Source organism: Bos grunniens, chromosome 4 (genome assembly GCF_055505025.1).
Source record: "Bos grunniens cultivar Pamir isolate PY7600 chromosome 4, Bosgru_T2T1.0, whole genome shotgun sequence".
Taxonomy (NCBI): domain Eukaryota; kingdom Metazoa; phylum Chordata; class Mammalia; order Artiodactyla; family Bovidae; genus Bos; species Bos grunniens.
Genome location: NC_141168.1, coordinates 22,540,701 through 22,553,598, shown reverse-complemented (window position 1 = coordinate 22,553,598; position 12,898 = coordinate 22,540,701). Strand labels below are relative to the sequence as shown.

The 12,898-nt window shown below is 39.5% G+C and overlaps 1 protein-coding gene across 3 annotated transcripts in view; it reads left to right on the top strand.

The window, feature by feature from the left end:
* Positions 1–12,898, top strand: part of EXOC4 (exocyst complex component 4) — an 802,504-nt gene that overhangs the window by 728,770 nt on the left and 60,836 nt on the right. For all 3 annotated transcript variants that reach the window (XM_086395578.1, XM_086395579.1, XM_086395580.1), the window contains 2 exons: positions 3,165–3,306; positions 12,246–12,424. In XM_086395578.1, the coding sequence (XP_086251704.1) occupies positions 3,165–3,306; positions 12,246–12,424 (321 nt within the window). The remainder of the gene's footprint in view (positions 1–3,164; positions 3,307–12,245; positions 12,425–12,898) is intronic.

The following is a 12,898-nucleotide window of genomic DNA, read 5'->3' as shown; positions in this document are numbered from 1 at the left end:
CAAGGAGATTCTGTCAGCTTTGCTTTTTTTGGTAGATTTCCATATGACAGTTAAGAGGTAGTTAATTGTTTCATGTTTTCTTTTCCATCCTCAGCATCTCTTTGCTCAATATATTCCTTTTTGTTAAAAAAACTTCATATGTTTGAGTGAGCTGAATTCTCAAACCAGCTTTTCAGTGGAGCCCTGGGCATCATTTTTCATGTTGCTTTACTAGAATGTTATTTTTGCTGTAGATTACAGTTTAGCAAAATATAAAGTGTGCTGCTGTTATAAACTACTTCTACCTCATTCATTGCAAGTTTTATCAAGACTGCTTATCTGGCTGTTAACTTACTATACTTGGATTTTTTTTTTTTTTTTTTAACATTTGTAGAGTTTGAAAGTAGTCAACTACTACACATGATGAAATTACATATTTCTGTAAGAAGAAAGGGAGATTTTTTACCTTGGTGAAATTTGTCCAAAATGCCTTTTGTAGGTTGGGCGATTAGTATAGCCTTGGACCTTAGACTTTGAACAGGGATTCCTAGGTGGTGCAATTGGTAAACAATCCACCTGCCAATTCAGGAGACACAGAGATCCTGGTTCGATCCCTGAATCAGGAAGATCCCCTGGAGTAGGAAATGGCAATGCACTCCAGTATTTTTGCCTGAAAAATCCCATGGACAGCAGAGCCTGGTGGGCTATAATCCATGGAGTTGCAGCATTAGACACAGCTGAGCACACACACGTGTGTGTGTTTAGACTATGAGCCCAATTTCCTTAGGGTCTGATTTCCTCCTTTTTTTTTAAATTTTTTTAATTGATATATGCTTTGCTCTTCCTGGCACAGTGTCACACAACAGAGGGATTTAAGGATTCAAAAGCCCTAATTGCCTTGAAATATTAGAACACTGTTGCTTATAGTTGTTTTTACCCAATCTCCCAAAAGAAAACGTTATGAAGACAGTGATCTTACCTTGTATCAAACAACTTGAAAGACGATACCATTAGAGAGGAAAAGCAGTGTCTACTTCCAGTCCTGCAGACCAAGTCAGTGCACATCTCAGATAATGCCAATGCTGGTAATAATTTTAAATCTCCAAAACTGTATTTCCTTCCTCCTTACACATCTGTTCCCTTAAACAGAATTCTTTTTTTGTGTGTTTTCCATATTTTAACTTATTGAAATCTGCCTCCACAAAGGAGAACTTAGCCTTTTAAGTCTTGACTGTCTCTCTGGGCTCGTCTCCATGCTTGGCTGAGTCTAGGAGCAGATGCAGCACTCAAGCACACAACTGCAGGTACGCCTTCCACGACAGGTGTTGACGCCCTGCTCCTCAAGGCAGACACCTTCCAAGTTAGTCAGCGTGCCTCGCCAAATCCCGTGTCCCCTAAGGCCAGGGAGCTCTTCTTCCAAACGTTTCATCCTCTGAGGAAGAGAGTTTTCACATGGAAAAACAGAAGATACTGATCAATGGAAATTGAACCTCAAGGTGGATGGCTTTATCTTTTAAGTACCTTGTTGCCATAATTAAGCTTAGAACTCTTAGTCTGGGGAAACCACATGCTACAGGATAATTCTTAATATTAAAATTAATATTGCTTGTGTTTATTATTTATATTAATATTGAGTACGTTTTCTGTGCTATTGTCCTAAGTATTAATATTTTATCTACATTAACCCATTCAATACTCCCAACAACTGGAAACTATTCAAAGTTCCCAACAACATTCTGTAGGTACAGATGCCCCTTTTACAGAAGAAACTGAGGGGGACAGAATTTAAGTTCTTAGCTCTTGGTCACAGTAAGTAAGTAAGTAACAGAAACTGGACTCAAGGCCAGCTTTTGAGGCTCTAGAGAACTCAAAGAACTTTTGAATGAAATTGCCAAATTATTATTGGTGACGTTTGAGAAACTGTGGGGAACTGTTTACACGACAGAAGTCTAGACATAAGGAAATAACAGCTCACATTTTTGTTTAGTAGTTTGCTGATGAAAAATACCAAATGCTGTTAAATGTTTTATCAGTTACTTGGGAGAGTGAGAGAAGTTAGGTTTATCAAATTTTCCAAAAAGACCTTTTTATGAATTTTAGCTGATGTAAGTAAGCTCGATATGAGTTAAAGGAAAACGCAGCACACTACTTCTGGCCCCCCACCCTAGGAGATTTTAGGCTTCACACAAGGAGCATGGCTTCTAGAACTTGAGAGTTGATCATTCTCTCTAGACAGGTCAGACCACTCTGTAGTATTTATTATGTTTGGTTCTGAGTCCCACATTTCAAGGGAAATAGACAATTGGAATGTTTTTGTTGGTGAACTATGAGAATTATAAAATGGCTCAGTTGTATTATTTGAAGAATAGTTGAAAATCTGGGAATATTTAGCCCAAAAAAGAGAAGAGCTCAAGGAAGACAGAAGAGAGATTTTTAGTATTTGAAATACTGACACTTGTAAGAATGATTGTTAAGTTGGTAGAACCAGAGTCCATGATTAGAAGTCAATGACAACAGATACAGATTGACATAAGATGGTCATGTCTTTCTTAGATGGAATAGGTTGTCACAAAAGGTATTGAGTTTCCTTTCACAAGGGCTTCCCAGGTGGCACAGGGTAAAGAATCTGTCTGCCAGCACAGAAGATTCAGGAGAAGCATCTTGATCCCTAAGTTTGATCACTGGATTGGGAAATGGAAATGGAAACCCACTGCAGTATTCTCTCTTGGAAAATTCCATGGACAGAGGAGCCCAGCGGGCTACAGTCCAAGAGAGTCAAACACAACTGAGTACACACACCTAGCCTAGCTACCCTTCCTGTCACAAACATTTGTATGCAACCAAATGCTCCTGGGTGTGCAACCAGGAGCTGAACAGCCACTTGCAGATGTACAAATAACACAAGCATAGACCACATGGTTGGGCCAGATGACTAAATTCACTTCCAAATCTGAGTTTCTGTTTCTATCATTCTGTGAATTGATGCAAGACAATCCTCTGGGCTTCTATGTTTAATCAAATACAGAAATAGTCTATCATGTCTTGAATGTCTGAGGCTGCCAACGCTAGCATTAGCCAAATTGATAAAAACAACATGATGAACAACAAAATCGTATGTCATTTCAAAATCTCTCTGTAGGCGTCTAATGAAACGATGGGTGTTTTGTCCTCACCTCTTTCTGCAGATCTGTCTCCTGCTCAAGATAACCCTGTGAACGTTGATCTCCCTCCAGTGTCAGAGCAGATTATGCAGACTCTGAGCGAACTTGCCAAGTCTTTCCAGGATATGGCTGACCGCTGCTTGCTGGTCCTACACCTGGAAGTCAGGTATAACTTCTTCAAGTACAAGACTTCGTGATTTAAATGCACTGTGGGTCATGTCATCATCCATTTTTGTTCTTATTATGGATGTTGTTCTTTTTTTGATACTAAAAGTGATATTTAGTGTTATTCAGTCACTGTTAGTTTTTAAGTACATGATGTATTGTGAATATGGTGGTTTGGAGTTTGCATGGCCCATGACATCAGAAATGCTGTGGATCAGAATATCTATATGGGTTGGATAGGCTATCTTAAGTAACTTAATTAACTTGACTAATTCAGTTTCCTCCTTTTAAAAATAAAGACAATAATTTCTAACTTCAGTTCAGTTCAGTCGCTCAGTCGTGTCCGACTCTTTGCGACCCCATGAATCGCAGCACACCAGGCCTCCCTGTCCACCACCAGCTCCTGGAGTTCACTCAAACTCACGTCCATCAAGTTGGTGGTGCCATCCAGACATCTCATCCTCTGTTGTCCCCTTCTCCTCCTGCCCCCAATCCCTCCCAGCATCAGGGTCTTTTTCCAATGAGTCAACTCTTCACATGAGGTGGCCAAAGTATTGGAGTTTCAGCCTCAGCATCAGTCCTTCCAATGAACACCCAGGACTGATCTCCTTTAGGATGGACTGGTTGGATCTCCTTGCAGTCCAAGGACTCTTGAGAGTCTTCTCCAACACCACAGTTCAAAAGCATCAATTCTTTGGCACTCAGCTTTCTTCACAGTCCAACTCCCACATCCATACATGACCACTGGAAAAACCATAGCCTTGACCAGATGGACCTTTGTTGGCAAAGTAATGTCTCTGCTTTTGAATATGCTATCTAGGTTGGTCATAACTTTCCTTCCAAGGAGTAAGCATCTTTTAATTTCATGGCTGCAATCACCATCTGTAGGGACTTTTTAAATGAAATAAAAAGTTCAATGCCTGCCACAGAGTAAGTGCTCACTATATGGTAGCTTTTCAACTATGGTGACTTTATTGCCATCAGTATTTTTATTATGGTATTCTGTTAATCAAGAAAGGAGTGTACAGATGAAAGATCTATGATATCTTCCTTTAAGAACTTAAAACCCAATTGAAGGAATTAAGTTCAATCATAATTCAAGAAAATAGTTTCTAAGATGTGATATTGCTGGGCTCTTGTTTCCTCCCCTGAAGTGTAGAATACTATGATTAGTTTATTATCTATTATCTGTCGAGACTCTAGTATTACACCTATGGAAATGGCAGGAAGAAAAGACTAGGAAGTCTCCAATCACTTATTTATTCATTCAATTAAATATTTATTGAGTGTTCTAAGAATTGGGTAACAGCAATGAAAATAACACTCAAGGTCTCTGCTCTCATAGAGCTACATTCTTATTGGGTAAACAGCCAATGAATAAATACAAAGGAAAATTTCAGATTAGTGTAACTAAAAAAAAACAAAAACAATAGCAGAATGGAATTAAATGGTGCTATCAAATAGAAATATAAAGTAAGCTACACATATGAACCACATCAGTTCAGTTCAGTTCAGTCACTCAGTCGTGTACAACTCTTTGCAACCCCATGGACCGCAGCACGCCAGGACTCCCTGTCCATCACCAACTCCTGGAGTTTACCCAAACTCATGTCCATTGAGTTAGTGATGCCATCCAACTATCTCATCCTCTGTCGTCCCCTTCAATCTTTCCCAGTATCAGGGTCTTTTCAAATGAGTCAGTTCTTTGCATCAGGTGGCCAAAGTATTGGAGTTTCAGCTTTAACATCAGTCCTTCCAATGAACACCCAGGACTGATCTCCTTCAGAATGGACTGGTTGGATCTCCTTGCAGTCCAAGGGACTCTCAAGAGTCTTCTCCAACACCACAGTTCAAAAGCATCAATTATTTGGCACTCAGCTTTCTTTATAATCCAACTCTCACATCCATACACGACTACTGGAAAAACCATAGCTGTGACTAGACAAGACCACACAAATAATTTAAATATTCTAATAGTTACCTTTAAAAAAATAGAAACACATGATCTTAATGTATCATATTTTATCCAACCCAGTATGTCCAAAATATTATCATTTTAATTTGGAATTCACATACAAATTATTAATGAGATAGTTTACATTTTTCATCCTACACCTTTGAAATCTATGATATCTTATAGCACATCAAAATTTGGACTAGTCTCATTTCAGCTGCACAGTAGCCATGTGTAGCTAGCATTATCATACTGGACAGTGCAGAGAATGGCTGAGGTTTACTAGAGAGCGGGGTTAGGTAATTTTATGTTTTATATAAAGTGGTCAGGGAAATTGTGACAAGGTACTAAGAAGGAGTCATCTGTACAAAGACCTTATGGAAAAGAGTTTCGGGCAGAGGGAGGGGCACTCACAAGATTCTGAGGTGGCAGATTTGAAGAACAGAGAAGAGCCCAGTATGACTATAACTCAGTGAACAAGAGGATAAGAGGACTGAAAGGAAGGGTAAAGCTGATCTCCTTTAGAATGGACTGGTTGGATCTCCTTGCAGTCCAAGGGACTCTCAAGAGTCTTCTCCAACACCACAGTTCAAAAGCATCAATTCTTCGGTGCTCAGCCTTCTTCACAGTCCAACTCTCACATCCATACATGACCACAGGAAAAACCATAGCCTTGACTAGACGAACCTTTATTGGCAAAGTAATGTCTCATCTTACACGCTAGTAAAGTAATGCTCAAAATTCTCCAAGCCAGGCTTCAGCAATATGTGAACCATGAACTTCCTGATGTTCAAGCTGATTTTAGAAAAGGCAGAGGAACCAGAGATCAAATTGCCAACATCTGCTGGATCATGGAAAAAGCAAGAGAGTTCCAGAAAAACATCTATTTCTGCTTTATTGACTATGCCAAAGCCTTTGACTGTGTGGCTCACAATAAACTGTGGAAAATTCTGAAAGAGATGGGAATACCAGACCACCTGATCTGCCTCTTGAGAATTTTGTATGCAGGTCAGGAAGCAACAGTTGGAACTGGACATGGAACAACAGACTGGTTCTCAATAGGAAAAGGAGTACGTCAAGGCTGTATATTGTCACCCGGTTTATTTAACTTCTATGCAGAGTATATCGTGAGAAACGCTGGACTGGAAGAAACACAAGCTGGAATCAAGATTGCCGGGAGAAATATCAATAACCTCAGATATGCAGATGACACCACCCTTATGGCAGAAAGTGAAGAGGAACTCAAAAGCCTCTTGATGAAGGTGAAAGTGGAGAGTGAAAAAGTTGGCTTAAAGCTCAACATTCAGAAAACGAAGATCATGGCATCCAGTCCCATCACGTCATGGGAAATAGATGGGGAAACAGTGAAAACAGTGTCAGACTTTATTTTTCTGGGCTCTCAAATCACTGCAGATGGTGACTGCAGCCTTGAAATTAAAAGATGCTTACTCCTTGGAAGGAAAGTTATGACCAACCTAGGTAGCATATTCAAAAGCAGAGACATTACTTTCTGTGAATAGATAAATGCAACTGATGAGGAAAAAAAGAAACAATAATACCCTGATGCCTCTGTTACCTGGGTTGTGCAGAAAACCATCAAATTAATTACTCTCACAGCTCCTAGAATTTATGTTATTGATTGCGTAGGTACACGATGTGTTCTTCATTTGGAGTTATCAGCTTGTAGTGTAGTTAATTTAAAGTGTGATATTTTCAAGGCATTTGAGTACGATCATTTTAATCCTTAACCTCTAACCTGCTTTTTAAAATTTTTGTACATCTTGGCAATAGTATTTTTAATAATGTTAAGCATATTTTAGTCATTATTTAATAATTAACTTTACAAGAAACCATTCAGTGCTGTAACATCTATTGCCATATCTCCTTCCTCATTAATTTAAAAATAGAAAAAGGATCATTTTAAGACTAAATTACAAAAAAAAGACTGAGTTTTAGAGTCCCGGATGCAGAATTATCTTTACTTAACTGTAAATGAAAACACTAAATATGTTTATTTTTTCCAAATTAAATTTTCTTGTATCTTCTTTTAACATGGTTTCAGCATTCAGGTTGCTTTCCTATGAATGTGCTCCAGATTGTCTTTGCTTCTTCTTAAGTATGGTACAAAAAACTAGACAGAGCGCTCCATGTACGGCTCAGATAGTGGATGTTGACATACTTTATTCATTCCTTGTCACAGTAACAAGATTTCATTTGTTTGTACAGTTAATGATAGAAAATGAATAAGGAGAACCCCAAGTAAATCGTTACTGTAGTAGTCCAGTGCTACAATAGAGGAGACGGCTAAGGGCTATGGGTGCCCACAGTGGGTGACTGTGGAAGACACTTTTAGCACCTGGAAGGCAGGAATCAGTGTGCCTCATCATTGCTCTGGCTCTAGAACCTGTAACAGTCCTGTTGTATAGTAAGTGTTCAGTAAAAACTTCAGTGACTCTGGAGATTTAGCTGGTTTGAAATCAAACCCAGATAAAACAAGTGCAGGTTCCCCAAACAAAACATGCTACTCATCAAAGACAGTGAACTAGTTTGAAACTCACAGTCCACCATATGGATTGGATTGGCCAAAAAATTCGTTTGGGTTTTTCTATAAGCTGTTACAGAAAAACCCAAACGAAACTTTTTGGCCAACCCTATACTTAAGAGGTACAAAGACTGCATGGCCCGACATCATCCTTGTCATCATAATCAGCTAAGGTTAGTTTTGTTCCCATCCAGTTGTAAAGGAGAATCAGCTTAGGACCTGTGGTCCTGGAGCTGGTACGATGAAGAAGTGGCTGGTTTGGCATTCTCTGGCACTTTTACCCAAGAAGCCAGAACAAACAGAAAAAGGAGGCGGGGCGCAGCGCATTTAATGGCGAAAGCTAGCAAGAAGTCTAGAACTTCAGATACCAAAAATTTGTCTTATTCCCCCAAATATTTTTACATCCATAGCCCATCTTTTTCTTGAACATTGTTATAGTTCAAACCAAAAAGTGCTGTCAAAGCCAGTAGATTCTGTTTTGAAAGACATGTGACATATTACCTGTGTCCCTGTAGGTCACATTTAACCACCAAGCAGTGCTTTTTTTATACAGTTTGAAGCATAAGGCATGTGACAACCCCAAGAGATGAAAGACGTGGTGAGACCATTAAAAATGGTTGAGGTTTTTTGGTTTTTGGTTTTCTCCCCTTTTTGGACTTTAGAAGAGGATAATTAAGTTGCCATTTCAGTCTGAGATGCTAAGAATGTCACCTTTATCAGCTGATTTCTCTCACCATCAGGAGGGTTCTAAGTGGGTTCAGCAGTAACTGCCTGTCGCTGTTGGGATCCTAAGCATGCACTTTCTGAAAACCAACCATCCTGCTGTGTAATCAGCAATATTTGCAGAAAAAATATTAACGCCAAAGTCATGTTAAGGTCAGCAACAACATGCCAGAATTCCAAAGGAAAAAACCCACTTTTTCTGAACTTGATGTTTGCCAATGACTATTTTAAGTTCTTGGGGAGAGGAAGCTAGTGCCTTAAAATAGTTTTTCTCTCTCCTGTCTGCCATTCACTTCAGTATCTCATGAAAGTGTTAGTCGCTCAGTCGTGTCTGACTCTGCAACCCCACGGACTGTAGCCTGCCATGCTCTTCTGTCTATGGGCTTTTCCAGGCCAGAATACTGGAGTGGGTTGTCATGCCCTTCCCCAAGGGATCTTCCCGACCAAGGAATTGAACCCGAGTCTCCTGCATTGTAGGCAGGTTCTTTACTGTCTGAGCTACCAGGGAAGTCCAGTATCTCATAAACACCTCCAATTCATAGTAATTTCCTAAGCAGTCTCTACTTCTAGTTTCTATCATTCTCTACCATCAATTTACTCTTTATACTGTGCCGAATCATCTCGCAAAAACTCATATCTGATTATATCATTTCACCTCTTAAAATCCTGTTGAGATGACCTCAATCTTATGACGACCTGGTCCCTGACCACCTCCCCAAGCTCACTTCATGCCTCTGTCATGTCATCTCTATGTACTGAAAGGAACCTCTGGTCAATCCTTAAAACCGTCCTCCATTCACACCCTCATGCCATTGCACATGGTCTTCCCGTTGCCTGAGGCGTGCATGCGTGCTCAGTCACTCAATCGTGTCCGACTCTTTTCAACCCCATGGACCATACCCTGCCAGTCTCCTCTGTCCATGGGATGTTCCCAGCAAGAATACTGGAGTGGGTTGCCATTTCCTTCTCTGGGAGATCTTGTGAACCCAGGGATGGACTCCAGGTCTCCTGCATTGGCAGGCGGACTCTTTACGGCTGAGAGACCTGAGAAGCCTCATTGTCTGAGGTGGTAATGTCTATAGTTTACTGTAAAAGTATTTTAGCGTTGATGACTTGATTTTATTTTCAACTAAGAGTTACTTAGTTTAAATTTCAACTGTGAAATAGCAGTCAGTTTCCCCAGGCATGAATCCCACTCCAGGGTTGTTCAATTTTCATTTTATCAGAAATGTCTCATTCTGGAAGGACTGTAACTGGTACAGTTACTGGTATCCTGATCAAAACCATACACTTCAAGCTTATGAATGTCAGAAAGAGTTTTTACTGGCAAAATTAATCTTTAGTTTTTAGTAACTGTTAAAGTGATCACCTATCATAAAAACACACTGACAGTCAAGATATTTGGATTTCCTTAACTGAAAAGATTATAAAAATATAGCACATCCTATGCAAAACTTCCTTTTAAATGGATCATACATCTAAGTGTAAAACTTCAAACTGTAAAAATCCCAGAAGAAAATATAGGAAGAAATCTTTGTAACTTTGGGCAAAGTTTTCTTAAAGCTAACCCCTAGAGTACCAGCCATAAAAGAAAAAATTTATTAAATTGAACTTCATCAAAATTTAAAACCATTCTTTGAAAGACATTGTTAAGATGAAAAGACAAGCCAAAAATTGGGAACAAATATTTACAAAACACATGTCTGATAACTTGCTACCCTGGTGGCTCAGACGGTAAAAAATCTGCCTGCAATGCAGGAAACTCAGGTTCAATCCCTGGGTCTGGAGAAGGGAGTGGCAACCCACTCCAGTATTCTTGCCTGGAGAACCCCATGGACAGAGGAGCCTGGTGGGCTACAGTTTATGGGGTCACAAAGAGTCAGACACAACTGAGTGACTAACACTTTCTTTTCAGCCTATATTAAAAACCCTCAGTACTTAATAATAAGAAAATAAACAGCTCAATAAAAATTTAGGCAAGTGATATGAATACAAAGATGTATGGATGGCAAATAAATATATGAAAATGTGTCCAACATCATTAGTCACTAGTAAAATGCAAATTAAAGCCCCAGTGAGACAGCACTGTACATCTATTAAAATGAATTAAAAAAAAATTTTTTTTTAACTGACAACACTTGAGGGCAGTATCCTAGAAGAAATAAGCTAGACACAGAAAGACAACTACTGCATGGCATCACTTATATGTCAAATCTTTTTTTTAGGAAATCACAGAAACAGAGCAGAAAAGTGGTGGCTAGAGGATGAGAGAAATAGGAAGTGGTTGGTAAAAGGCTACAAATCTCAGCTGTAAGATAAACAAGGTCTGAGGATCTAATGTAAACCAGACTATACTTGATAACACTGTACTGTATAATTGAAATTTGCTGACAGGGTAGTACTTAAGTGTTCTCACTTTTTTAGAAGAGAAAGGATAAATATGTGACTTGATGGATGTATTAATTATCTAGATGAAGGGAATCCTTTCACAGTGTATACATATATCAAGTTGCCATGATGTACACTAAATATCTTATAATCATTTAATGCCAGTTATACCTTCACAAAGCTTAAGTTTTTATAAAAAAAAAAAAGCTAACAACAAAAAGTGCTGGTGAGAATGCGGAGCGACTGGAACTCTTTCCTACATTGCTAGTAGGAAAGCAAAGTGGCACAGCTCCTTTGGAAAACAATTTGGTGGTTTCTTACAAAATTAAATGTACACTTACCATATGATGCAGCAATCCCACTTCTAGATATTTACCCAAGAAAAAGAGAAAATTATATTTACACAAAAACCTATACGTGAAGCTGATTAATTCATAATCACTGCAAACAAGAAACAACCCTGATGTCAGCTGGTGATGGCTAAATCATGGCACATTCATAGGCAGGAGGCCACGCTGCAATAACAAGGAATGGACAGCAACATGGATAAATCTCAGATGTTTGAGGCAGACTGAAAGACACTAAACCCCAAAGGCTACATGCTATACAATTGCATATATATGGCTTTCCAGAAGAGACAAAACTGTGGGGACAGAAAATAGATTTGTAGTTGCAAGAGCCTTGGGGTATAAGTAGAGGTTGACTTCAGGGTGGCACAATGGAGTTCTGGAAGTGACAGAATTGTTCTATAATTTGATTATGGTGATGCTTATACAACTGGTTGCATTTGTCAAAACTCATAAAACTGTACACTAGAAAGGTGAATTTACTGTTTGTAAATTGTCTGTCACCAAGATGATGATTAAGCCTGTGGTTGCAATATTAGGGATGATGTTCAAGGCTGTGGCCATTTGTTTAGGCATATTCTCATTACCTGATGCCAGGTCTAGGCATAACAGAACCCCTACTCTGGATTATCATCCTGTCTACTTCCAGTGAACCTTTCCTGTCAAGATCAGATGGAGCACGGAAAACAATCAATAAACTTACAGAACAAACCTGTTTGATCTATACCTGCCAGTGGATGGGGGAGGGGTGGGGTGGTTGTATATTTGTTTTTAGTAAATACCTGTACGTGTGGGTGGCCAGTCCTGGGTGTTCATTGGAAGGAATGATGCTGAGGCTGAAACTCCAATACTTTGGAGGCGAGGGGTACATAAAAATTTAAAGGGCCACTGCTGTCTTAAATATTTGGGTGCACTGTCACAAGAAGAGGGTTGTTTTCATCAGGAAGAATCATACCAACTTCTTTCCCCATCTCTCTCTCTTCCAGGGTCCACTGTTTCCACTATCTCATCCCTCTTGCGAAGGAGGGGAACTACGCCATTGTCGCGAATGTGGAAAGTATGGACTATGACCCACTGGTGGTGAAGCTCAACAAAGATATCAGTGCCATTGAAGAAGCCATGAGTGCCAGCCTCCAGCAGCACAAGTTCCAGTACATATTTGAAGGTCAGACCCTGCCCCTGTCCCTGAGAGTTTGGGAGGAAAGAAGGGTGAAGGTTTTCCTAATTTTTTTTCTCTATTACTAAAGCTCAAAACTTGTAGTAAAAAGTTTATGATTTTTTTTTTGTTTGTTTTTTGCTTTTTGGATTAAAGCAGCAATACCTAGCCTCTCTGTGTATGGCTAGGTAGGCAACAGTATGGCTGCCATCTGCTCTTTCTTGACGAGGAGATTTAATCCAAGACGAGGCAGATGGCAGCCCGGCTGCCTCCTTGACACACCACTCATGAGAGCTGGGTAAGTGTGGAGTGGACCACAAATTAACTCAAGAAGAGCTCATAAAGGAAAAAGAAACACATGCAAGAAGAAGAGAACCCTGAGAGATCCCCTCATTGGCTAAAATTATCCCTGGAAGGGGACGTTTTCTTTCAGAGAATGAATTTTTGTCTGAAGAGAAAACAGAAACCACTGATGAACAGCAG